The following is a 26,169-nucleotide window of genomic DNA, read 5'->3' on the forward strand; positions in this document are numbered from 1 at the left end:
GTACCCTACTATGGGAAGGAATAGGACAGAATGCTTATTTGGTCATTCAACCTGCATCTAGCAAGACATCCACCACACGCAATCTCCAAAGGATCCTTTATTGACCAGAGTAGGATCACTGACTGTTTATATACATACATACATACATATACATACATACATACATACACACACACACGCATATGTATATAAACAAACAAGCAAAATTTGATGGCACGGCATATAGGAATCCCTTAACCCATCACCCTGCCCACCCCACCAAAAAAAAAAAAAAAACAAAAAGCCCCACCAAGTTCCATGAATATGGAAGGAGAAGGGCTCATCATTCCCTCTCACACTCCCTCCAGGACAGAGAAAGGAAAAGGGGTTCCCAGTGCCAATCCTACCCCCCATAAATCAATAGGGATTCTTTAAAAGAAAAAAAAAACAAACCAAGGAAAACATTTAAATATGAAAAACAAACAAGTATATGAGGGAGTCACAGGGTCCAGGGAGAAAAAGGAATAGGTTTTTGCAGGTCAGAGAGAAGAAAGATGTTCTCCAGCCTTCACATAGGGTTGGGGGCCTGGGGTCCAAGCCTCACATAGTGAGTTTGCAGTGACACAGTTCTTTGTAGATCTGCCGACGAAGTTTGGGCATGTCCTGCTGTGTGAAGCTGAAGGGCTGAGACAGGGCCAGGTACTTGCAATACTGGGTATGAAGTAAAAAAGGGACAGTGAGGGCAACAAGGGAAAAATTGAGAAAATGCTTAACAGGAAATAACTGTGTTTAGAGTCAATTAAAGATCTCTTCTGAGCTCAAGAATATGGGGATCAGATGTAATCAATATTCCAAATCCCAAAATGGAAGGGTAAAAGGCCACAGACAAAAGGCTGAATGGAACAGAGCCCTTCTGGGCTTTGTAAGGTGGAAGGGGTGCTCAAGAGAAGGCCCACTGCCACTCCCAATGTTTGAAATGACAGAATCCAGGGAAGAGCATGGTAATATGGTCTACCTACTGGCTCACCTGCAATACGAAGGCACCACAGTCACTGTCATTATTTTGTCTGGCCACATTCTGGTAGGGAGAAAATGAACATGTGAATTTTGCCTGGAAACTTCTGAATATTTAAGCTCTTTCCCCTCCTACACTCTTAAGTACCATACTGGTTTACTCACCATCTTGAAGTAACCCTTCCATCCCTGGTGGAAATCTAGTCGATCCTTCTTCACTGCTTCAGCCTGTAGGTACTTAGCAATATGCTGGATTGGTGGAAGAATATTAGCAACAGTTATATAATGTTTGAAGGTTCGAAAACACTTTACATATGCTACCTCATATCATGTTCAAAACAATCCTCTAAGAACCATGGGTATTATCCCATTTGCAGATGTGGAAACTGAGGCTCAAAAAGTTTTAAGATTTTTAACAGTACAGACACACAGTGTCAGTCAAAAAGTTAAAAAAATAAACAATACTCAGTGATGAAGTTCTCCTTCCCACTAACCACACCCTTTAATCTCTCCGTATCAGCAGCCAAAGACCACGTCTCCTCAGGTCACTCCCCCAGCTCTTGCCCAGAATTAGGGTCATGTCATATTTTCCTTACCAATTCAACACCCTACTTACCTTGGGACATCTTCGGTTGAGGGTACGCTGTGAATCAAAGTAAGTGATGGTGCGTTGTCTCACATCCACAGAAATGAGTGACCAGTGCACTTCCAGGTGGATAGGGATCAGAAGGAGCTCCTTATTGAAGATATCCACCTATGAAAAGGCAACAGAATGTGAGATAAGCCCCAGAAGGAAAGATGGAGAAGTACAAGCTACCAAGGGTATCTGATGATGAGGCAAGGGTATGGGGACCTAGACATCTAGGTTACAGGAAGGAACATGAGCGGGATGCCTAGATCTTTCTGAGCTGCTGTACACCCCTCCTCACTACCACCACCCCTCCTCACCTCCCCCTTACTCTTGTGATGAGTCGATAAAGGCAATGATGAACTAAGACAAAAGATATTGGGACCAATGGTCCATTCTGCAAACCATGGAATATATCTAGTCTCTGGCAGGGAATCTTTGGGGTAGATCAGAAGGATGAAGAATGGGTGAAAAGGATAATGAGAAACATCATTCCTTCTTCTATAAAGGTGAAGAATATTGTTGGTAGAGGGAGAGAATTCTGAACTCACATTTTTGGTCCACCTTTTCACACCATCATAACCCTTGGTACGGAGTTTGTCATAGAAGAAACTGTTGAAGAAATGAACCTGTCGAAATAACATAGGAGTCAGCTAGTTACATGAAGTGCCTATCCCTAACATCCCATCCATCAAACAGTCTAGGCAGCTGATCCCTCAGTGCTGAAATTTTCCTTCCCCTTCTCTGGCATCCTATTTCCCAACATCTATTCACTGTCATTCACCACTCTTTAATCCTTGAATCTCTGGGGAAGTGGGAGCCAGGATCCCTAATTCCATCCTTATCCCACACTTGAAATGGAGGAGGAAAAGAAGTGGAATTACTTTTCCCATTTTTTTCTTTCCTCAATTAATCCTTATGTCAAGAAATGAGGAGTATGGGAGCATCCTCAGTTGTTTCAGAGACCAAGGTACAAAAGGATATACCTACCATAGGCATTCTCCCTAAATGATTAAGGGACCCTTGTAACATACAGTTGATGTCCTTCAAAAAAACCTTAAGGACTACCTGTAGCACTATATATGTGTATGTACAATGTACGTACACATATGTATATATGTCTATCCATTAAACACTTTAGGTTGATAAAAAAGATCTTTTACATGCATCGTCTAACAATTCAGCAAGCTAAATACTACAGGCATTCCCCCATTTTACAGATGAATAAGCTGCATTTCAGAGGTTAAATGACTTGCCCACATTCACACAACTGGGAAGCGCAAGAGATACTTAAGCCCTACTTGTTCGTACTTCAAGTCCAATTAGTTGTTCATTTTTTTCACTATACCTTGCTGTCTTCTCCCGAAAACAGGAGGTCTATGAGGTTTTCAGAGCAGGCATCTGGAAACTTCCCTCTCCCAGACTTGGACAGGTTTACCTCTAATCCCCTTCCAATGCCAGTCTCCTCCTCCTCCTCTGCCCATACCACATATTTTAGAGCCTATAGCAGGATCATCCTTCCCGGTCCTTGGAAAGGAAGGACCCCTCACTGGCTCCTTAACAGAGAAGAAGAATGAGGGAGTCTTCTGATAGTGGAGCATGCCCTCCTCCCTGCCCATGAAGCAGGGCTGAAGGTGTTCTAGGCTAAAGTCTATCTTTTTCCTCTCCTCCACCCCTACCCCATTCTCTTTGGAGGAAGCCCTCTTGTAATCAGGCCACTTGCTGCCAAGTGTCAGCTGAGACCCAGGTGTCAGCTGCTGAGCCAACACCCTTCAGCCCACCTTTCTCCTATTCTACTTTTGAGCCTCAAGAACCTCCAGCTGCTCCAAGGAAAATGGATGAGCAAAGGACCTTTACCCTTCTTGAATTAGAAGGTAAATTCCATGTAGAGAATGTAGTTATTGAAGGTAAAACCCCCACTGAAACAGGGCTTAAAACTCAGCTAACTTGGCATGAGTGCTAGACTTGGATTCAGGAAAACTACAGTTTGAATCCTCCCTCAGATACTTTACTAGCTGTGTGACCCTAAATCATTTAAACTCTCTCATTCTCAGTTTCCTCCTCTGAAAAATGTGTCTAGTAACAGTACAAATCTAGAGCTGATGTCAGGATTAAATGAGTAACATATGTAAAGCAATTTGCACACTTTATAGTGCTATGTAAACAGACTACTATTGTTGCAATTGCAAGTATTATTCTCCAGAGTAAATGTGGAAGTGCCTAAACTAGCATCAGGAGAACCAATGGAAGATGAGGAATACCTGTAAGTGATATGGGGAGGGGGTGGCAGGAGGGAGAAGCAGTCTTCTTGGGAGGACGTTCAAAGGGAAAAATTACCCCTTATCTCGCACTTTTCAAGTCTACTTTTAATCTCAGTTTTCCCAAAAGTCCCTATTCTCCTCAGGATATCTAATCTTCACCTCTTCCACAGTTCCTGGAGCTACAATTTCTCCCAGTCCTTTCTCTTTTCCAAATGGCTTCTGAGTAAGAGCTGAGAGTTAGATGGGAAGTATATTGGTAGGGAGGTGTTAAAGTTATTTCCTAATCAGGCCTGTTAAGCATGGACTTCATCCACCAGTGCCTGCCTTTCCTTCAGGGACTCAGCAATCTAATTTCCCCATCTTCATTCATAGACCAGACCTCTTGCCTTTGTATCAGCAGCATTGAAATAAACAGCACAAGTGCGAGAAAACATTGGGTACCAATGTTTGCTCTCTCTTCCCCCCCACTCCCCACCCCCCCCCCCCACCTCCCTCAGACACAAGGAGGCAGTGTGGTACAGTGGGCAGCTCTGGAGTCAGAAGACCTCGATGAGAATCTCAACTCTGCCACTTATTCTATTTTCTAAACTTTGGACAAGTCACTTCATTGTTGGGCCTGTTTCTTCACCTGCAAAATGAGGTGAGTGGACTCAATGACCTTTAAAGGGACCCCTGCAGTTCAGTCTTTTCAGTGGTGTCTCACTCTTCATTGGGGTTTTCTTGGCAGACATACTGGAATGGTTTGCCATTTCCTGCTCCAGCTCATTTCACTGATGAGGAAACTGAGGCAAACAGGGTGAAGTGACTTACCCAGGGTCACACAGCTAGTAAGTCTCAGAGGCTGTATTTGAACTCAGGTCTTTCTTAACTCTGGGTCTGGTGCCCTATCTGCTCTATCCTTTGTAAGGTTGCATCCTGCCTTAAATCTGCAGTTCCTTTGACAGAAATACTAAGGAAGCTCTTCCAGAGCTGTTTTTGCCTGCTAAATAGTAGGAGGAAATCCTCATCCCACCCCTTACTCCCTATTGAAATGCTCTTCTACCACTATTTCAAAGTCCTACATCACACTCCTCTTTTCAACATTTGTCCATTTTAACTTCAGGCTCATCTTAGAGCCTAAGGTCCATCCTACCTTTTCTGGGACAGTGTCCATTACTAAGTCTCCATACATATTCATCACCTTTGGGAGATAAGATTGAAAGGGAAAATGACTTTAGAAGAGGTAAAAAAAAAAAAATGCCCTATAGACATGTCCTTCCTCCCCCACTACAAAGAGAAGACAGGTAGACCTGGCCCCCTCCCTTTCTATAAAAGATTCTATCCAAGGGACTGAGGTATCCTATTTATTATTTCCTCCCCTCAGAGATCACAGAATTTCATGGATGGAATGGATCTCAGAGACCATCTAGTCCAACCTGTACTAAACAAGATCCATGTATCCTGCCCCAGGTCCTCACCTGGTCATTAAGCCAGTTCTGCCCGTACAAGGTTCCCAGGTCATCCATGGTCAGCACATGCCGCTTATAGGCCACACGAAAACCTCTCACCATAGCATTGCCTGGCATACGCTGGTATGACTGGATCAGTTGTTGAACTAACCCTTTTCTGGTAAGGTCCAAGGATTGGTGACACAAGAAAAATGAGACAGGCAGAAAAGTGCCAGGCAACACAAGATCCCTCCTAAACCACTATCTCTTCCCACCCCTTCCATGAGTCTCTTTCAACATTGTCTGCAGGTTCTATTCCTTTTAAGGACCCAAGCACCCCATCCCCAGTTTCCTGAGATCCACATATCATGTCCCCTAGCCTTTGGTTCCCTTCCCATGAGCAAAGAATATCTTTCCTCTCTTCCAGTACCTACCTAGAGACACGGCTACTTAACCTGGAAGCATTAAAAGTCTAGTAATACTGCAAAGGTACATCCTGAAACTCACCTAGAAGGTGTGGAGAATTCTTGCTGGAAAATGTCCTCCAGTTTCTCTACCACTTCATCTGTGCTAAGAGGAATGAGGCTACCATAGGTCTGAAGGAATTCATCTAGGATGCCTAGGAAAAAAGGGACTAAGTTGATTGGGTCTCTGGATTCCAATCTGAAAGGAACATGGAAAACACTAGAACTTGGAAGAAAAATGGGACATCTTGGTCTAAACCTAAGGGTGCCAGGGCATCTCCTTACTCTGTACACAGGTCACGTGCTCCTCCCGAAGAGGGCTATGCTGCCCAGCCTTTTCTCCCGGACGCTCCTCAGCAGGTCCTAATTCAGATCCTTGGAACAGCTCTTGGGCAGTCCGGTCTCCAATGCTGCATACGTTACTGATAAGGATGCTAGCATCGGGAGGTGCCAGGCCCAGCTCCCCGTCCAGTCCAGATGTTCCCCCAAAGCCATTAGGCAGAGAACATGGAAGACCTGCATGGGAAGGGAGAAAATCTGGGCAAGAGAGCTAGGGTTGAGGTAAACAGCAACAGGGAAAGCAAGTGGACTAAAGTGAAAAAAGCCAAATGACAGGCTGGAAGAACAGAAGTCATTAGTAAAGATGGACGGTCAATGGAAATATGAGGAAAGGGAAATAAAGAGGAACTGGGGAAAGATGCAAGGAAGCCCACAGATGAGAACTGGGCTGAAAGAATCTCTAGTATACAAAACTGGTTATTCCCCTCCTTGAAAAGGTGTTCTTTCCACTCCAGAACACATTTCCTTTGCAGGAAACTTACTCAATAACCTCCATTTAACCACCCTTGAATCCAACCCTGACTTTCTGTCATAGTTTCAAGTCTCACCCTGACAAAACATGAGTTATTACTGCATTCCCTACCATTTCTGATTCCTATGCTAGCACTTAGATTTTCTATCCTCTAGGTCCCATGCAGTCTCACCACTCATCCAAGACTCAATCGAGTGTTTAATAAATGCTTTTCCTTCATCCAAACATCCTATCCCTGAGGATCACCACTGTTTAGTGGTCATTCCAGGCATTCCAGTTTCCCAGCCCTCAAGTCCATGACATCTTGCTCTGTTTAATCCTCTTCTGCCCTACCTACCTGCATCAGCTTCCAGAGGCTGGGGGGACCTCTGGGTCCACTCATGTCCATCTTCCTCCTGAGATGACCCACTGGGCAATGTGGGAGATCCCCTAACCCCTTCTTCAGCCATCAGTGCCCCTAAAAGCCCCAGCCCAGCTTGGGGAGGTCCCCTTGGTGAGTCAAGCCTGCAGCTGGGAGATGTGGCAGGAGGGGCTGCTCCTCCTTCCCGGGGAGGGAGGAGGTTCTTGGGGTGTGGAGGGCCTCGCCGTCGGCCCCTCAGTCGACCCCACAGCTTCCAGTGGAATGTCAAGGAGGAGCTCTTAGAGTACAGCAGCATTCGAAAGGCTCTCATAGCTCGGCGGCGCCGCTGAGAACAAGCTCTACGGGATGGAGGCCTGGAAGGACGGGGATGCTGAGCTGTTCCCAGCTGGCCCCAGCCCGAGGGAAGTCCCCAGGCCACCTCCTCCTCCTCCTCCTCCTCTTCATCATCCTCATCATCTTCTTCACTGGCTGAAGCATCAAATGAGGGCCGAGGAGTAGGAAGTCGATGGGCAGGAACTGTGGTCCCGGTCCCCGTGTCTGGCCCAAACCCCCCACCCGATTTTAATAGTGGTTTGGGAGGGGGAGGCCAACGGAGGCGCTCTCGACGGGGAGATGGAAAGACAGGGGATGTTCCAGGGGTGGCTGCCCTCCAGGGCCGATTCCCTTGGAAGGTCTCTTTCATGTTCAAGTAACCTTTAGGAAGAAAGAGAGGAGTCACTATCCAGTACCTTGCCCTTTGCCTTTGCCTTTCCCAGCTAACATTTCCTTCAAAAACAAAAATTTCCTGTCCTGTCGTATTTAACTTATATTTGAGTCATGGCTTAAGACATTCAATGAAATACCTTCCTCAAAATCCTGTGAGATAGAAAGCTGGGAAAAATCAAAAACAAGACATATGGTAGACAAAACTCCACATGATAACAAGACAGAAAAGGGCCAAAGATTACCCTGTTCTTCACATCTCCATTGACAAGCACTCCGACTTAGTAGTCAGATTTCTAATCAACATTTAAATTAGTCATTAGTTACCTACACATTTCGAATAAGAAATATTGTTCAAAAAAAGTGAATAAGGCTACCAGTGTTGAAATAGCTTTCCCCTCTATCCAAGAGTTTCTCCCTCAAATATGGGACCTACCCCACTGGAAAAAGCAAATTAATTTTTTACTCTTGAAAGGTCCCCCGTTCAAAGGCAGGTCCCCCATTCAAAGGCTTCTATCATATAGCCTTTCTACTTCAACTTTCACTTCCTCTTCTCAGTCCTTTCTCACCCCAAACCTATCCCTTTAAACAAAGGGAATTTAGCTCAGACCACTGGAGTTACAGTGGTGGTGATGTTGTAGGATCTTAGGGCTCCCATTATTCACCTAAGAACAAGTTTCTCTGGCTGTTATAATAACATTAAGGTACAGTATCAAGTATACTGTGAGCACCATTAATAGATAGGACTAGAATTCTAAGGGAACCACTGAGTTGAAAAATTCTACCTCTGAGACTTGAGAAGGGGGGCCAATGTCTTCAAAAAGATGAATAGAAAAGAGAACAAAGTTAACAGGTGGACTACTACATGAGGAAGCAAAGGCAAAATGTGAAACTCTTTTGAAGAGATAAAACTACTTCTCTCTGGGATGGGAAAGGGAGTTGGATCTAGGATAAAATACTTAAACTGGTTTAGTGAGAGAGTATTCTGAACCAATCTAGAGAAGGAAATCAGATCCTAAGGTAGGAAATAACTCGAATTATTGTGGGGGTGGGGTGGGGCAGAAGGGAGAAGACTATCTAAGAAAACAGATAAAATACAAACAAGGGAAATAACAAACAGCCTAAAGCCTCCCTGGTTCCTACATCCACCCCTTCCCTTCGTCCCTCTCCCCATTATCCCCTGTAAGGCTCCAGGGCTTCGTCTTCAAGCTCCATAACGTTCCTGACCGCCATCACCACCCCCTCCCCCAGCTTTTTTTTTTTTCAAAGTCTAAAAATGTTTCATTCTCTGGACACTGAGAATCCCTAAAATTGGGTGCGGGTCAGGAGAAAGAGGTGGGGGAGGGGCAGCTGGCTGAGCTCTACCTGAGGGGAGGAAGGAGGGCCCTTCCTGTGGGATAAGGAAGGTGGGGGGGAGCTCATTCTGGCTGTGGGGGATGGGAGCAGAGCGGGGATCCTGGCCTCGATTTTGGGGGAGGCTCGCGCTCCACCTCGACCTCACATCTCACCCGGGAAAGAGGCAGGAGCCCCTCCAGCACGGGTGTGGTGGCTGCCGAGCATCAGAGAGGGGAGGGGTCTCGCGGCCGGGTCCTCACCAAGGGAGCAGGAAGGGGAGCTGGAAGAGTAACGGGGAGGGAGAGGGAGGTGGGCCCAGACGTCTCAGGCTCCCCGGCTCATCCCGGCGGCAGCTTCTTCTCCCTCCTGTCGCCTACGGGACTTAGCGCTTCGCCTCCTCTGCTCGAGCTCACGTTCCTCGGCTTTGCAACCGCCACCGCCTCCTTCGCTCCCCCCACCGCTACCTTTCCCCTTTCCTTCTTTTCCCTTTTTTTTTCTCTTCCTCCTCCTCCTCCTCTTCCTCCCCTCCTCCCCTCACCTTCTCTCCTCTTCTCTACTCTCCTCTCCTGTCCCCTCCCCTCCCCTCCTCTCCCGCGAGCCCCTGGGCCACCGGGATTAAAACGGCGCTGAATTAATACGTCACCACCCGCCGGCGCGCAAGCGCAAAAATCTTTCCCTTCTCAAAAGAGACCCGGCCAGCCCTAGGGCCTGGTCCCGCCTTCTTCCCTCCGACCCGCTGCGGTCCACTCCCACGCCGGCACCCGACTGCGCCTGCGCCTCCTGAACCCCGCCTACTTCTCCACAGGCCCCTCACTCCCCTCCCCCCCCACTTCTCACGGAGTGCCAACCGCCGATTCCTGGGAGGGGAGGGGAGGGGAGCGGATCGAGCCTCCGAGTCCAGCTGTGATTGGGCGAAGGAGGGCGCTGCCCAGGCCGCTGCTCGGGGTCAGGCCGGGTCAAACCGTGTGGGAACGTGCGGGGTACCCCAGGGAGAAGACGCCGAGGGACCCCAAGCCCTCCCTCGGCAGGCCGCGGGAAGGAGCGAAGCCGGTGGCGGTGCCCCTGGACACGTGGCGCCGAGCCCGGCTTATTTACTGAATGAGCGAACGAAGATGCCGGCGAGGCCGGGCACGGCGCGCTCCTGGGAAGGGAAGCGGCGGCTGGAGATCCCCACCGTGCCTTTCCAGTGTTGACATTCAGTGCTTTCACGAGGGGTGCCTAGCGGAGGGATGGGGTCCCATGAGACGGTGTATGAGGCCTAGTGAATGGGCTGGAGAGCCGCAGCTGATGGGGCGCAGGGACGGAGGAGGCGAGGAAGGACAGGGGAGAGAGCTGGGTAGAGGAAGACTGGGGGATGCACCGGGAGAAATGATCGGAGCAGACTGCTACATTCACTTTTATTTGATGCTTATTCAGGCTGAGTGATGGAAAAAACAAAAGGAGAGCCCAACAGAATGGTTGTGGGGGGCCAGGTAAGGTTTCCTTATGGGGTGAACCCACCCACTTGCCGTCAGGTGTGAGGTAAAGTCTGATTAGGGATATGGATGGAGCATCCTGCCAGAAGAACAAGAAAAGACCATACAGGAAGGATCCGAGGCAAGGATTGCGGTATGGAGGACAGAGGGGGAAGGCCACTTAATATACCTGTGTGACCTAACGTCTTTGGACTCGTTTCCTTATTTGTAAAAATCTTCTGTCTCTAAAATCTATAATTCCCTGACATTGCCAAGTGTATGATCATATGCAGATAGATCTTAGACCTTTGAGGCTATCTAGTTAAGTCCTTTCAGATAAGAAAACGAGGTCCAAAGGGTATAACTGACTAATAAATGCTTTTACCATAACGATGATAAAATATGGAGTGAATACGTCTGAGAATGGTACACCTGGTGAAAAATGAAGCATTATAAAATGTGTAAGAAATGGACTCTGAAGTCAGGGATGATGGAATATGGGAAACGGAATATAAAATTTTGGAGTGAGATGTGGAGGGTAATATCCCTAACTTGCCACTAGGTGGTACTGCTGTTGTGGAAGAACTCCAGTAGTACAAGCTAGGTTGAGGTAGGATCCCATAAAGAATTGGGGTCTGGAAGGCAATAAGGGGATCAGGTCCTTTACCCTTCTACCTCAAGTTTGTCCATAGGAGAGGGGAGAAAAGAGGGAAGGATAGAAGGGAAAGGGACAGGGGAGAGAATTAGGTCAAAATCAGGTAGTAGTCTGTGTTCTAAAGTACCAGCCCTCTGCCTCCTCTATCCTTTAGCTGTCTTGAGCATGTATATATTCACCCCGTTTCTCTATGCTCAAAGTTTCACCAAACCCAGGAAAGTGCCATGGGGAGTGAGATCAAGTTTGGCTCCTGCTCGAGGAATTGTGAGACTCAAAATGTCCCCTTGGTATAACTGGAACACACCTGGGAAGGGGAGAAAGAGGAAGACACATTTCAGAGAACCACATATCCCTTTCAAGGACCCAGATATCTTATCATCACTTTCTTCCTCTTTAATCCTTGGCTCTTTGAATCCCTTTTAAAGTCATCTCCCAGCACCTATTTATCTTACCCCCCCTTTTTTTCTACTTTTGCATGGACTCAGGCAATCACTCCAGCCCTGTTTTCTATCACACACCCCAGATATCCTCATTTTTCTCTTGACAATAGTGGGTATTCCTCCTCCCCACATCCCTCCTAAGACCCAGGAGTTTTGCTCCAGCTCACCCTACTGAGCCTTCATCTTTGCCCCCTCACCTGCAGTGTAGCAGCTGTTATAGGCCTGGTGGAGGTTGGAGGGCATGCTACAGACACATCGGGATAGGATCTCCCTTCCTTGCCCCTCCCGATACACCACCTGACCCATGGTGAAAGTTACATCATGAAACAGCACCTGGCAGATCCGGGAGTAGCAAAAAGGCCATTAAAGAAGGGAAGCAGTACCTTGTAGCTTCTGAGTCACCCAAGAAGGGACAGAGGTAGACCTTCTGCCATAATATAGGAGGTAGAAAAGAAGGGTCCTCTATGTTCTGATCTGAGCAGGGGGACTGTGATTTATTGACTCTGATCCCAAGGGAACCAAAGAATTCTGAGGAATATGATGGAGAACATGTGACCTTATAAGGCCATGGAAAAGGGGTCCTTATGGCATTTTATTCCTTTATGGAAGAGGTTATTAAACTGATAGATTTCAATGGGGGAAAATTACATTATTTCAATATAATTGGTTTCCTTTGTAATCCTACATATTTTATCTTATGTATTTAAAACATTCAGAGAAAGGCTTTCAAGAGCTTCACCAAACTGCCAAAGAGGTACATGACCAGAAAAAAAAGGTTAAGAACCCCTTCTATGGGATCAAAGTATCTCAGAGGCTACCTGGCTGTACAGGAGATACATTCCAGTCTCCCGGACTCCAACAACATGTCCTTGTGGTTCCAGACCTCCACCATGCCTCAGTGCTGGCTCCCACATTATCTCTGTCACATCAGAATCCTCTGGAGGTAAGGGGTGGTGTGGCTATCAGAAGGACTCCCTACTCTGTACCCTGAGATTTAACCCTGACTAAGGCTTTCCCACCCACAGCTGCCACTCCCCTTGGGGATCCCTAGATCCATCCCTTTGACCCCAGCTTTCCCTGCCTCCTTAAGCCGTCATCCAAAATGACACTCACCTCTGGAGGTACTGTTAATAGGAATAAGGTGCAGAACTGAACGTTTTCCTAAGGGAGAAAAAGGGGTGCTTTCAGCTGTATCACCTATTTCTCTTTGCCCTGAACTCTAGACCCACTCCTCCTCAACCTTAAAACAGGGGCCAATCCCCATGGTCCTTGTTTCTTCCCCATGAAGTCTCACTCTTGTGCTGATGTTCTCGGGTGAGGACTTCTCTCTTTCTTCTAGACATTTCCTCACCCTTCCAAGTTTCCAGTTCATCAGTGCTCTGCTTATAGAAAAAGAATCAGAATTAAACTGAATTCCAGGGGTCCTGCCCCATCATATTTCTACTTCTTCCTTACCCCTCAAGCAACCTGCCCTCTGAGCCACATCTCTTACACTCCTTTTCTAGCTCTAAGCATTCAGCCTGATGGCTGTATTCCAGCATCTGCTAGATCTGATGAGCTTTTACCGAAAACCTGGACTTTCCCCTAGCTTCCAAACCAGAATGCTTCCCCAAGTAACCCACTTTAGGGTTAAGAGTTCAGAGTGTAATGGGGCATGAAAAGGCAAGGTTAACCAAGTGCCAGCTGTACAGGAATTCAGTTCGCCCCAGTCCCATGTTTTCCAGTGTCCCTCCTTTTTCCTCACTCACCTGCTTGTGTAGGATCAGCAAGGGCTGCCTATCTCCCTTCTGGTGAGACCCTCCATTCCCCTTCAGCTGGGCCACCTCTCGCCTCAGGGTCTGGAGCTCTGCTTGCTGGGCTAGTAGTGCCACCGCACAGGCTGCCACCCCTAGGGCTGTCCCCCAACTCAACCAAAGGGAAACTGAGAGTGCTGGGTCCCGGCTTGGACCCCCTATTTGCCCAGAGAGGGGCCTGGGAGATAGCAAAGAAGGAGACATGACTAGCCTGAGGACCCTGCCAGCAGCTGTGTGTCACAATAGAGGGTGGCGGAGGGGTGGGGGGGAGAGATAGAAAGGAGGAAGAAAGTTACGCAAGGGAAAAGTAAAAGGGAACTTGAGAAAAGAGGGAGGAGGAAAGAAAATATCGTCCTATTTCTCAGGTGCCCCCAAAATTGGACCTACTGATCACCTCAAGATCCACCCCCCACACACACCTCCTTCACAACCCCAAGAGAAAAAAGGGTTTCAGTCTCCCAGGCAATGAAAGGATGGCTGCCGACAGACACATCACACAGCAATACTCAGGGAGAATGTACTGAAGGGGAGGGACAGAGGGGGTGGGGGCAGCCTCAGAGATGGGGGAGGGAGACTAAGAGTTGAAGAAAAAAGTTTTGTGGATGGATGGAATCCCTTATTTGAGCAATGGAAAAACAGCTTTTATGGGTCAGGGGAAGAGATTAGGTGGGGATAAGTTTAACACCGGAGGATGATGGGGGAGGGAGGAGGTCAGGACTTGGAAGCAATAAACTGGCCCAAGCTCTGGGGTTATGGCTAGGACTGGGGTGTGTTGGAACACGTCCTGTTACTCCCTGTTGCTGAACTTGGCAAGCAATTGACTTCCTGTTTCCAGAGAAAAGTTCTTACAAGAGGTTACCAGAAAGAAACGACACTGACATAGCCCAACCAAAATCTCCCTCCTCTGGACAAGGTGATCAGTCTTCCTGAGTGCCCTCCTAGGGCATCTTGTTTGCTGGCCTGAGTCCCCCCACCCCACTCCTTTCCCTGTTCTAAAACCAAAAAACTCAGTCAGATCTCACTCTCCTCCCTGTGTCCACATCTGCCGTACATACTGTAAATACTCGAGGCAGCCAGGAGGAAGTCCTGCCCCACCTATCTCAAGGGATTCCCCCTCCAGAAGGAAGCAGGCTTAATAGGTAAATGAAGCAAAGTTCTGTTGTACCTTAGTCAGAGGACTAATTTCTCTCTCATAGTTTGGGTTCTGTGTAATAGAAAATGAGCTGGATTTAGAGTTGGAAGACCTGAGTTCAAATCCTGTCTTTGTTACTTATTCCCTGTGTGACTAGAAAGTCACTGTTCTTTCTGGTTTCATTTATAAAATGAAAGGATTGAACTCGGTGGTCTCTAAGGTCCCTTCTAACTCTAAGTCCTATGATCCTCACTCAAGCAGCATGGTTTCTGCTCCTGGGACTTAGAACCACCCAAGACTATACTTCTTTCAACCCTTTCAGCCTTCAGGAATCTGTATGTTCTCCCTCCTCCCTCCAAAGCACCCAATTCTCCTCCAACCCTCATTCCCTTCAAGTACTGCTCTGGTCCCTAAACCACCCCTCCCACCCCTACCCTATCAGACAGAGACTGTCACTTTACCTTTTTAATATCCATTACCAACAATTCATTTCAATAATAATAAAAATATCTTTTTAAAAATCCACAGGGATTTTAGCAGGGAAGAGAATAATCTTTATCTTCTACCCCTCAATATTGAAACCCACCCTACCTCCCCACAAGTCTCCTTAGCTTCCCCACACCCCACACCAGTCTCTCTGCTTTTCAGGTCCAGTACCCCTGTGTGAGAAGTAGCTCTTCCAAGGCCCTATCCAGACATTTAGGCTTTTCCAAACACATTGCTTCCACAAGGAAGGCAAGGTAGGATAGAAGGTGGAGGGATCCAGGACTGGAACTGAGTGGTAAGGGTATGGGGGGAGGGGCAGGGGGAAACAGTCAAAGTTAGTAGGGTAACAGAGGACCAGAACTGAGCAGTAGGGGTATGAAAGGGAAGGGGTCATGGAAAGGGGAAAAAGCCAGGGCAGATCAAGTGTGGTAGGACAAATGTTGGGAGGGCTTTGGGGGTAACTGATAAGGAGATAGGAGCAAATTAATTCATGAAAGCCTGGAGATGGGAAGGTCTGAGTTATAAGAAGTTAGGGTTCAGATAAGCGGTGCTGTGAGGAATTAGGGGAGGGGAAGACAAAATTGTAGGACCTGATAAAAGGAAGGAACAAGGAGAGGGATGGACAGAGCTTGGCCTGGAGTATAGGAAAGCAGTTTTGGGGTCAAGGAGCATCACTGCACTTGGAAGAGTCCAAAGTAGGTAAGGAAGGGGGCAGCCTTGAGGTGTGCCAGGGGGAGAGTGCGGATCTTCAAGGAGACTCCTGGCCGTAGGAGCAGTAGCCCTGACACTTGGCAGAGCCTGAGTTGTGGGCCTGGGGAACTGGCTGCTGTGGCTGAGAACTCTTCCAGGCAGCGCAGAGCCAGGGAACCATCCACAAGCAAGTCCAGCTTCAGGTATACAGCCTTCCCCTCATCAAAGTGTACCTAGGAGGGGATATAAGAGGGCAAAAGAGTGCAGGTGGAATCTAGACCTTCAGCTCCCTGTTAGCTCTACCCCCACCCCAGCATTCTTTCAAGCTGGGCATTGGGTCCCTCCCCAGGCCTCCACTCTTCTGCCTGTGGCTTCCTCCTTCCCTCCCCTCCCCATCCTTTCCATCTTAAGTTTTGGTTCCCAGCAGGGACCTCACCTGACAGTACAGGTAGTAGAGGCCAGCCCTCATAACTGTAAATTCTGCCTTCTTGGCATCATAACTCAGTGGGTTGGTGCTGTTGATCTTGGCCTCCTCCCAGCCACTCACTGTCCCATCCATACCTGTATAAAGATACAAACTCGATGGGTTGGGGGAGGAGAGAGAGGCTCCTTGCATAGGCCTCTCTATCTTTCTCTTAAGACTCCCAATAATAATTGAAAAGCTTCAGTTCATGATATGCAGAGACCTATACAAAAAGAAATAAAAGATTCCACACAAAAATCTTTACCCTTGGAATCTCAAGAACATTCCTATTCTTTGTAGAACTTACGCTATATTTGGGAAGTTAAAACATATGAGAAAAATGACAAATGCTGCTGTATCGGCAAGGACAGAATGGTACGATTTAATGCAAAATGAATCTCTAAAACAACAAAAAAATGAGGTTAATCAGAAAAGGCTTCTTGGAGGAGCTGAGTTTTGAACTGGAATGTTTGGGTTGGACACAAAGAACAGCATTCAGAAGTATTTATTGATTACTTACTATGCATTTCATAATGTGCTAAATGCTACGAGTAATACAAATGAAAGAAATGGAAAAGTGTCCTTGTGTACAAAAATATAGCAGCTTTTCTCATAAGCCCCAAGCTGGAAACCAAGGGGGTGCCCACTTGTTAGGTAATGAATGGCTAAACAAACTATGGCAATCAAATGTGATGGAATATTATTGTGCTGTGAGTAAAGACAAAATAGACTGTTTTAGAGGAAGCTGAGTTCTTTATGAATGTATACAGAATGAAGAGTTTGTCTAAAGACAATGACATTATAAAGAAAATGAGCTAGTTTTGGTCATGTTGAGTTTGATATATCTATGGGATAACCAGTTTGAAATGTCCACTAGGCAGATGGTGAAATGGAACTAGAGGTCAGAAGAGAGGCTAAGGTTGGATATATAGATCTTCATAGAATCATCTGCATAGAGACGATAACTGAACCCCTAGGAACTTAGAAGATTATCAAGTGAGATAGTATGGAGAGAATAAGAGGTCCCAGGACAGAGTTTTGGGGAACACATACAGTTAGTTGGTTTGATTTGGATGAAGATCCTGCAAAGGAATCTCAGGGATGAACAGGTAGGTAGGAGAACCAAGAAAGCAGAGTGTAATGAAAACCCAGGGAGGAAAGAGCATTCAGGAGGAGGTGCTAGAGAGAGACCAAGAAGGAGGAGAATCAAGAAGAGGATATTAGATTTGGCAATTAAGGGGTCATTGGTTTCAGTGAAAGAGCAGTTTCAGTGAAATGATATGAGAAACTAGATTGAGGAAGGTTTATAAGAAAATGAAAAGAAAAATGAAAGCACAGAGTACAAAGTTTTTTTTTTTCAAAGAGTATAGCTGAGAATGAAAGGAGAGATAAAATATAATATCTAGCAGGGATGGTAGGATCAATCAAAGTTTTTTCTAAGAATGAGGTAAACATAAAGGCATGTTTGTGAGCAAAAGGGAAGGAATCAGCAGACAGAGATTAAAGATTATAGAAAAAGTAGAGGTGATAGTAGGGGCCATCTGCTGGAGAAGACAGGAGGAGATATTATCAAGGGTGCATGTTGAGGATTGGAATGGGATAGGAGAAGGGCCATCTCTTCCTCAGAGATTGGAGAGAAGGAAAAGACAATGGGGGAATGATGTCATAGGGATGTGAAATGAAATGAAGAAAAATGGGAACCCTCAGGGAAAAGCCTCAGTTTTCTTGATGAAGTATGAGTTGATGTTCTCAGCTGAAAGAATGGTAGAAAAGGATTCTGTGGGAAACTCAAAGACAGCCTTCTTCAAACAAGAAGCTGTGGAACTGTGGGGAGTTGGAGGAAGAACTGATTAGGGGAGAATAGGATTACTCTGCTACAGTGAGAGTTTAGTTGGGGTTGGGTAACAATTTGTGGTAGATTCAAACAGTGTAGTTTCATGACTTGTTCAACCATACATGACTAAAAACAAAGGAGGCAGATGTCAGAATAATCAAGGGCTGGGGTTTGGCAAGGCATGATAGATAGAAAGACAAAGGAGCAAGGGATTTGAGAAAAGAGGATAGTGTAAAGTTGAACTGGTTCACCAAAGTGTTAAAACTGGGAAGATTGTAGCCAATGTAAAGATGATGGCCTGGGAGAATAATAAAGGGTGTAGGTCCTGGTAGGGATAAAGAATACAGTTAATAGTTATAAAATATAAGAAAAGATAGAATGAATAAAAGAAAAGTTCATGAGCATGGAAGTGGAACATTTGTGGGTAATGGCAATAAATTAGGTGGAGTGAAGGAGTAGGTCATGGCAACTGAGTAGAATAAGGAACTCTTATCTACTGTACCACCTGGGAAGTTGTTGAAGTGTACAGTGGATACAGCCAAGGACCTGGAGTCAGGAAGATCTGAGTTAAAATTTAGTCTCAGATACTTACTGTGTGACCCTGGCCTCAGTTTTCTCATCTGTAAAATAGGGATAATAATAGCACCTACCTCCCAAGACTGTTATCGGATAAAATGAGATATTTATAAAGCAATGTGACTGGGAAGTTAGGTTATTTGAGGGAAAATCAGTATTTATGTTGAAGGCATCTAGTGTAAGGATCCAGAGGAGTTGGGACTTGAGATAGGCCTTGAAGGATGAAGAAAAAGAAGGAAGGAAGACAACCTAGGGAGGAGAAAAGCATGAAAAAAAGCTTAAAGTTGTAATGAGAATGGCATATCATAGGGCAGCCTAAAAAATCTACCAAGCTGGAACAGTGGGCTCGTGAGAAACCGCTATGGATTCATGAGTGACATAATGGTAACTGTATATAAGTAAAGTAATTCTAATAGTTGTGTGTGTTCTCAAGAGGCAGATGATTCCAAATGGCAAGAATGTCTTTATACAGTACTCAATACAGCAGTCTTTATTAAATAATTTGTGCAAAGGCGAGGTCACAGTGGAAAGAGCCATGGATGAAGTCAGGAGAAACGAGTTCAGATTTCAATGGCGTTTTCTCCTCTATTTAATGAACTTGAGCAAACCACTTAACCAACCCTGAACCTTAGATTCCTCATTTATAAACTGTAATGCTTACCTCCCAAGGTTTTTGTGAGGGTCAGATGAGGTTAAATATGCAAAGTGCTTTTTCATCTTAAGGTGCTATATGTTTGTTATTAGACGTTCATCTATTTTCAGTCACATTCAGCTCTTCCTGACCTCATTTGGGGTTTTCTTGGCAAAGATTAGAGTGTTTTGCCCTTTCCTTCTTCAGCTCATTTTACACATGAAAAAACTTAGGTAAACATGGTAAAGTGACTTGCCCAAGGTCACACAACTAGTAAGTGTCCAAGGCCAGATTTGAACTCAGAAAAATGTGTCTTTATGACTCCAGGCCCAAGAGTCCATCAGCTGTGGCACCTAGCTGCCTCATTGTTAGTATTACCAATGTAATTATTACCAGTTGGCCACCCTCTCCAGTAACCTCTTCATTTCTTTCTCTCATGCCCCTCAACACTGTGGGCCTGGAGGAGGAGTTGATCTTCTCCTTTCTCCCCTTGCTACTTCCAGACCATTCTTTTGCTACCTTTATTCAGCAACTTCTCCTCTTTTGAAGCTCATGCCTGTCATCTCTTATCACCTGAAATAATTTCTTGTTCCAATTATTGTCAGTCTATCTCCAGATCATTCTTCTTTCTCCTTTCTTTCTCAAGAAGTTCAGCACCTGGTCCACAGTCTTCCTTTCAACCTCAAACCTAGCCTTCAAACTTTGGGACTTCAGTTTACACAGTAGTGTTCCTTTTAACATCTTGGTCTCCTATTTCATCAACTTTGTTGTCTCCCATTACCCCCATCTTCACCTTAGCCACCCAAAGAGATGGCTATAACTTAGATCCCTCCTTGACCTTGAAATTCTTTTCTCTAATCATAACCTCCTATTCTTTGTACTTCCCATGACCTCTAGTTCCTTCACTCTGTCCTATTCTGCCAGTCTGTCACCCCTGCTCTGGTGTCATTTTCCTCCATTTTCAGATTGATTGATATGTGGTTGACCCATTTAAGTTATTATTATCTACTCTGGAATCCCTTACCAAACCCCAATCTTAGGTTACTTTTATCAGTCATTTTCTCTACTTGAATGCTGCTGAATACTGTGCCAACAGGGTCCAATACAAGTTCATGTTATTTCATCTCAACTGTACCCTCGTTGCTTCATGGCAGTTTTTCTTCATCCTCAGTTGACTCTCTGTCACACTTCCCAAAGGAGCTATTCCAAACTTTAACTCCTCAAGACCCCTATTCCACTACACCTTCTCAGCAAAGAACTTCCCATACATGGACAAAATAATACCATCTGTTATGAGCTCCCTCTTTTCATTAACTTTACATTTCAGGGGATTACCCTTGGTAGAAACTTTTCAAAGTTAATCTCCTGGAGCACCATCGTTAGACTCAGGGAATGCTAGGGTTTGGTGAGGCTGGAACTCTGACAGGAAGTGTTGAGATTGCCCCACAGGTGACAGAGATATGTGCTCTGCCCTCTTTTCGACCTTCTTTGGTATGTCCCTCCCAGAATATCTGCAGGACTCCAGTGAGACGCGGGGTGAGGAGAAGTTGCTCTGTTCATTCCTAGGTTGGCCAGGGAGTCTAGCTTGATAGTTGCCAATGATCTCTCAATTGCAAAATTTGATGGCTTCATCCTGCTTAACCTCTCTGTAGCTTTTAATATAGTTGCTACCCTACTCTTCCTAGATACTCACTCCTCCCTAGGCTTCTGTGAAATTATTCTCTCCTGGTTCTCCTCTTACCTGTTGGATCACCAGATGATCCCCCATCTCCCACTCATTAACATAACACTGGGCACTTCTGCACTTTCTGACCTAGGGCTACCACTTTGTATAAACTCTCTTGTTGATCTCATCAGATTCCATGAACTCAATTATCATCTCCAAATAAATGACTCCCAAACCCATATCTCTAGCCCTAATAACATTCTGAACTCCATTCTTGTATTGACAGTTGTCTAAAGGACATATTTACCTGGATGATTTGTTATCTGTCTATATGCTCAGTACTTGCTAAGGCTACAAAATAAGGATAAGACAGTCCCAACCTTCTAGGAACTTATAAACTAATTGAGGAGAAAAGGCTATCACTGTCCCCCCTCCATAAAAATTAAGATGATATATAAATGTTGTGGCATAGATTATAAATGTCCACATGAGGGCTGGAATAAACAAGTGTGTGTGTTCGTCTTTCGTTGCTGAAGACCATGCCATCAGAGAAATGATGACATGACTTGCGCTTGACTTTGTTTTGATTGAGGGAAGGCTGTGCAAGTCAGCAGCCTCACTTCTCCTCCAGAGCCATCTGAATCCAGTCACCAGATATTCATCAGGATGACTGGAGATGACCCAGGATGAGGCAATTGGGGTTGAGTGACTTGCCCAAGGTCACATAGCTAGTGAGTGTCAAGTGTCCAAGGTGAAATTTGAACTCAGGTCCTCCTGACTCCTACACTCGTGCTCTATCCACTGCACCACCTAGCTGCCCCTGATAGTCAACAAGTACCGTTAGGGAAAGTTGAAAAGAACTTTGAATAAACAAGTAGGTCTTCATGGAACAGGTGGAATTTGAGTTAGACTTTTAATAGTGGTGACAACTGGCTAAACAAGTGAATGAGATGTGCTTGTGGCCTGATCAGAGGGAAGGATATTTATTAGGAAATTAGGTTAGAAACATAGGCAAAGGAGTTGCCTGTGTTCCCCACTTATTTCAGTGGGGAATAAGGAGTCATCAAAAGATCCTGAGGAAAGATGGGACATAATGAAAGTGGGGTTTATGAAAGAGTTTGGTCAAGATGATTGGTATGGTTTGGAAGGACAGCCCAAGTAGAAGCAAGCCTCCTAAATAAACTAGGGTTTCGGACCTTTATTGGGGTTGGGACAGTAAAGAGAAAAGGACATAAATAAAAGAAAGCTCAACAGGTAATTAGATATGGAGGGATGAGAAGTGTTAAAAAGTGTTAAAAAATGTTAAAAAGTGAAATTCCCTTCTCTGACCACATGTTCCCATACTACTTTCAAGATTTTTATCTTCACTTTGACTTCCATTCTCTCACTGGCTCCTTATTTTCCCCGTCTATCATCCTTATTCTGACTTTATTTGTCTCCCTACCTAGACTGTACCCAATTTACAAAGCTTCAAACCTCAAAGGAAATCTCTTGACTTCATAAGCCCTTTCCCCTACTCTCCTCTATACCTCAGAATCTCTGTACTTTATCATCCCTCCCTTTATGTCAATGACGCAAAAGTATTCCTTCATTTTGTCAAATTTAACTTTCACCTGCGTTCTTGTATCCTGTTTCCTCAGGGACCTATTATTCCTTTTGTTGTGTATTTCAACCTCTCTTGACTAGTTCCTTCCATTCTGCCTACAAACATTCATTCTCAAGTCTCCCTTATCATTAAATAAATTTTCTTTGACTTTGTTATCCCTTCAAAATATGGTCTTATACTCCTTCCTTTCACTATCAAAATTCTAGAAAGAGTAGTCTGCATTCAGTGTCTGAATTTCTTCACTACTCTCTTACTTTTTTTGAAGCCCTTTAAATTTGGCATTCACCACCTACCTACCACTTCACTCAGAATATTCTCTAAGTAATTTCTCTAGTGACCACCTAATCATCAAATCCAATGGCTTTTTTTCAGTCTTTCTCTATAGCACTTGACATTATCTCCCTCTTGAAGTTATCTCCTTTCTTGGCTTGCAAGACACAGAAGAACCATAGTTCTTATTTTATTTTTTCTAAGCTCTGACTTCTGTTTCTTTCAGTTTCCTTCAATGACTTCTAAAGTAGACATTCCTTAAGGTTTGATCTTAGACCATTTTCTTTTCTCCTCCTGTCCTTCTGATATCTCTTTCATTCTTTGTTTCCCCCAAGAATTTTATTTTATTTTCACTTCCAATTCTCTCCCTTCCTCCTCCCCTCTCCAACCCATGGAGAAGGCACAAAAACCAAAACCCCTTACAAATATATATATATAGTCACGTAAAACAAAACTGAAAGAAAGAGAAAATAGGCTTCAATCTGCACTCTGAATCCATCAGCTCTTTATCTGTATGGAAGTTAATAGCATATTTGACCACCAGTCTTTCTGAATTGTGGTTTGCTCATGGTGTTTGCGAATGCTTAGTCTCTCCCCACCTCACCCCCACCAGAGTTACAGACTTCAAAACTGATTATCTTTACAATACTGTTGCTACAATGTTCTGGTTCTGCCCACTTCACTTTGCACCAGTTCATAAAGTCTTCCCAGGTTTTCCTGAAACCATCCCTTTCATCATCTCTTACAGCACAATAATCCATAGCTTGATGTAAATGATTTACAAATCTGTCTGTAGCCCAACTTCATTTCCAAACTCCAGAACTGAATTTCCAACTATCTGATGAATACCTCTGCCTAAATATCTAGCCAGCACCTCAAAATCAGTTTGTCCCAGAATGATCTGATCTCCCACAAACCAGCTCCTTCTGACTTCTCTATTAGCAGCACTACTCTAGTTACTGGTCAAAACCTTGAAGGTACCTTCTTTCTATAGCCAATCAATGTCTAAGTCTTGAGAATAAAGGAGAAATGGATAGGCAAAAGGAGTCCCCACTCCCTTTTGGGAATTCAGTACCTACAACACTTTGACAATTTCTGCCCCATAACTTCCTCCTCCACTCCCACCCCCATTTGTCCATTCTGTCTGTTTCTATGGTCACTACTTTTCTGTAAACTATGTAGTGTGGCATTGAAGGCCTTCCACCAAGGACTGGAGGCTAAGAGGTTGGGGAATTGGGCAGAAGGCTAAAAGCTAAAAGAGACTGATCCTGTATAACTTCAAGAAACATCACAGAAAGTGGAGTCCATCACTTACCAGCCTGAGCTCCATCCAGCCCTGCTTTTGCACGAACTACAAAACACAGGGATATTATTACTTAAGGAGGGGAGTTCTTGATTCTGTTTCTCCAACACTACTACCAATTCAGGCATACCCTTCCCACTGTTCTTATCTCACCTTCATAGTGAGCTGCATTCACTTTTCGAGTCCGAGCTTTATGACCTTTCACAGCTAAAAATAAAGAAAACAGAGATGAGCAAAGGCATTCTTTTCTGGGTACCCACAGGTCTGATCTTCCCACGCTCTATTATCTTTCTGGAGTTCAGACCTTCACTCCAAGCCCAACTGGTTCTTATCCTGTTCACCAGCCCCTATTCCCTTCTCAGAATGTACTGTTCCTTGATCTCTTTCCCACCACCTCCATTATCTTGTTCATAGTTGAAATCTGGTATGAAGCAACGCTGAAATGGTGGGAGACTCACCACGGGGAAGGCGTACTCTTCTTTTCAGGGTAGGAGTTAGATTCTTGCTTTGGGAAATCATTTGCTGGGGAAAGTAAGTGCAGATTTGAGCCAGAACCTTGGCCTATGTAGCCCCAGCCCAATATCAAACTAAAGAGATATACAGGTTCAGAAAAACAGTAGGAGAGAAAACTAGAAAGTTTGTGGCTGAGTGTAGAGATAATTAGAGATAAAGCCAGGGACAAACATAGCAACAGAATTTCAAAGCTGTTGGAGAAAGAAAGACATCTAATCCAATTAGCTCATTTTGGAGATGAGCACACTGAGGCCAAGGGTGGGAAAATGACTTCCCCAAAGATCATTCAGAAAGTGAGCCTGGACTTAGAAAGCACCATGTTTCTCCTAGAATATATTTCAACTTTAGGAAAGATTCAGTCTTTCAACCACATTTTTCAAAAATGTGGCTTGGGGTAAAGAGTAGGCTGGGTCAGCTCCCAGATTTTCCTTCCTTTCCAGGACCCATAAGTGTGAGCCTCTTAGGAAACCAGGATTGTTCTGCCCTTAAACCCAGATTCAAGGCTGCAGAGACATTTAGAATGAGTCACAGAGAGACAGGAAAAGAAATAAAACAAATAATGACCCACGGGGAGATAAATCTCACACAAACAAACACACTCACCATCACTGCCCCAGACTCCTTCTCCACCATCTCTTGCTGGGCTGGGTCCTACAGAGGGGAACAGGGGAGGACATTACATGGGAAACAAACCCTCTCCCTCCTCCACCTGATTCCTCACCCCTTGGCTCCTCACTTCCTTCCAACTAAGTTGGATGCCTCATTTTCCTCCTGTGTCTCTTCGACCAGTTCTTCTGTCTAGCATTCTCACTCTGGCCCTTCCAAGCGCTCCTCTATTTCCAGGGCAAAGGGGATCTCACCTGGGAGAATGGGGATGCCTGGGCCCCCAAGCTGATAACCACTAGCAGGAGGCCGAAACAGGCAAGGGAGAGGCCCAGGGCCAGGACCAGGGTGGGTAGCAGGGCGGTGCCCAGCTCCCCCCTTCTCCCTTTCCGCCTCTGGCTCCTACGGGTGGCCATGGGGGTGGGGGGCTGTGCTTCACAGCGGCCCCCCCCCCCCCAATCAGGACCGGAGGGAATGGGGGAGGGGGAAGTGGGAGGGAGCAGGCTGGAAAGAAGGAGGGGCAAGGGAAACGGGAGGAGGGAGGGGGGATGAGGGACAGGAAGCGGACATGTGTTAAAAACGGAGAAAGCTTGTTTTTACATGAAGTGGAATTCAGTATAAGTTTGCCTTTTTGTTAGATCCCTGATTAAAGAATGTATAAAACCATGATGATTATAAAACAAAGAATACTCTTTGTGTTGGTGTGAAAACCCCCCAGAGAGCAAAATGTACAAAACAGATTAATTTGTTTGTTCAACAGAAAGGAGTTTGTGAGCAACAGATAGGAGAGGCTGCGCCTGGAAAGGAGAATGACCGGTCTGGACGCTGCGATCCCCTGGAACTCTCCCTCGGAGCGGTTACTAATTTAAGGCGGCAGCGCTAACTATTATGTTACTATGTTTCCTCTTTCCTGTATCTTCCCAGAACTCATCATTTGGCCTTGAATAGCTCCGCGATTCCTTAGATTAATGTGTGTTTGAATTCCTATGTATCTTACATTCCACTTCAGGGGTCAGCAAATCAAGTCTGAGATTAGGGCAAGTTAATTCAAATCAGAAAACATTAGGTTCCT

General features: G+C 45.3%; 2 protein-coding genes across 4 annotated transcripts; both read right to left on the reverse strand.

Annotated features, from left to right (window-relative positions):
- Positions 1-84: 84 nt before the first annotated feature.
- SENP3 (SUMO specific peptidase 3) lies at positions 85-9,600 on the reverse strand. 3 transcript variants are annotated; one of them, XM_072641189.1, is made up of 12 exons: positions 9,521-9,600; positions 9,156-9,262; positions 6,922-7,638; positions 6,059-6,289; positions 5,817-5,928; positions 5,340-5,487; positions 5,015-5,062; positions 2,173-2,250; positions 1,610-1,747; positions 1,159-1,242; positions 1,007-1,057; positions 85-690 (listed from the first exon to the last, which is right to left on the reverse strand). In XM_072641189.1, exons 2-12 carry the CDS (start codon positions 9,205-9,207, stop codon positions 580-582), a joined length of 1,770 nt encoding a protein of 589 aa, XP_072497290.1. In that variant the 5' UTR covers positions 9,208-9,262; positions 9,521-9,600; the 3' UTR covers positions 85-579. The 3 variants fall into 3 exon arrangements, with proteins under 3 accessions (XP_072497290.1, XP_072497291.1, XP_072497289.1); XM_072641190.1 differs by lacking the exon at positions 9,521-9,600 and having other exon boundaries at positions 9,243-9,375; XM_072641188.1 differs by lacking the exon at positions 9,521-9,600 and having other exon boundaries at positions 9,156-9,357.
- Positions 9,601-10,365: 765 nt separating this feature from the next.
- LOC140522679 (uncharacterized) lies at positions 10,366-25,597 on the reverse strand. The gene is made up of 13 exons (XM_072638003.1): positions 25,355-25,597; positions 25,098-25,145; positions 24,440-24,503; positions 24,135-24,188; positions 23,994-24,029; positions 16,069-16,193; positions 15,623-15,865; positions 13,280-13,558; positions 12,826-12,913; positions 12,645-12,692; positions 12,350-12,468; positions 11,729-11,864; positions 10,366-11,395 (listed from the first exon to the last, which is right to left on the reverse strand). The coding sequence occupies exons 1-13, from the start codon at positions 25,511-25,513 to the stop codon at positions 11,286-11,288; spliced, it is 1,509 nt and encodes a 502-aa protein (XP_072494104.1). The 5' UTR covers positions 25,514-25,597; the 3' UTR covers positions 10,366-11,285.
- Positions 25,598-26,169: the final 572 nt, after the last annotated feature.

This window comes from Notamacropus eugenii, chromosome 2 (assembly GCF_028372415.1).
Source record: "Notamacropus eugenii isolate mMacEug1 chromosome 2, mMacEug1.pri_v2, whole genome shotgun sequence".
Lineage (NCBI taxonomy): Eukaryota > Metazoa > Chordata > Mammalia > Diprotodontia > Macropodidae > Notamacropus > Notamacropus eugenii.

Bases quoted from the DNA above. Each gene is read 5' to 3' on its own strand.
- LOC140522679 (XM_072638003.1), bottom strand. From the start codon at position 25,513: ATGGCCACCCGTAGGAGCCAGAGGCGGAAAGGGAGAAGGGGGGAGCTG. The intron at 24,030-24,134 runs GTGAGATAAGAA...TGTGTTTTGTAG, and splicing joins GAATGCAGCTCACTATGAAG to TTCGTGCAAAAGCAGGGCTG. The intron at 16,194-23,993 runs GTAAGTGATGGA...ATCTTTATACAG, and splicing joins GCTGGATGGAGCTCAGGCTG to GTATGGATGGGACAGTGAGT.
- SENP3 (XM_072641189.1), bottom strand. From the start codon at position 9,207: ATGCTCGGCAGCCACCACACCCGTGCTGGAGGGGCTCCTGCCTCTTTC. The intron at 5,063-5,339 runs GTGAGGACCTGG...TATCTCCCAAAG, and splicing joins AGAACTGGCTTAATGACCAG to GTGATGAATATGTATGGAGA. The intron at 1,058-1,158 runs GTGAGTAAACCA...TCTCCCTACCAG, and splicing joins GGAAGGGTTACTTCAAGATG to AATGTGGCCAGACAAAATAA.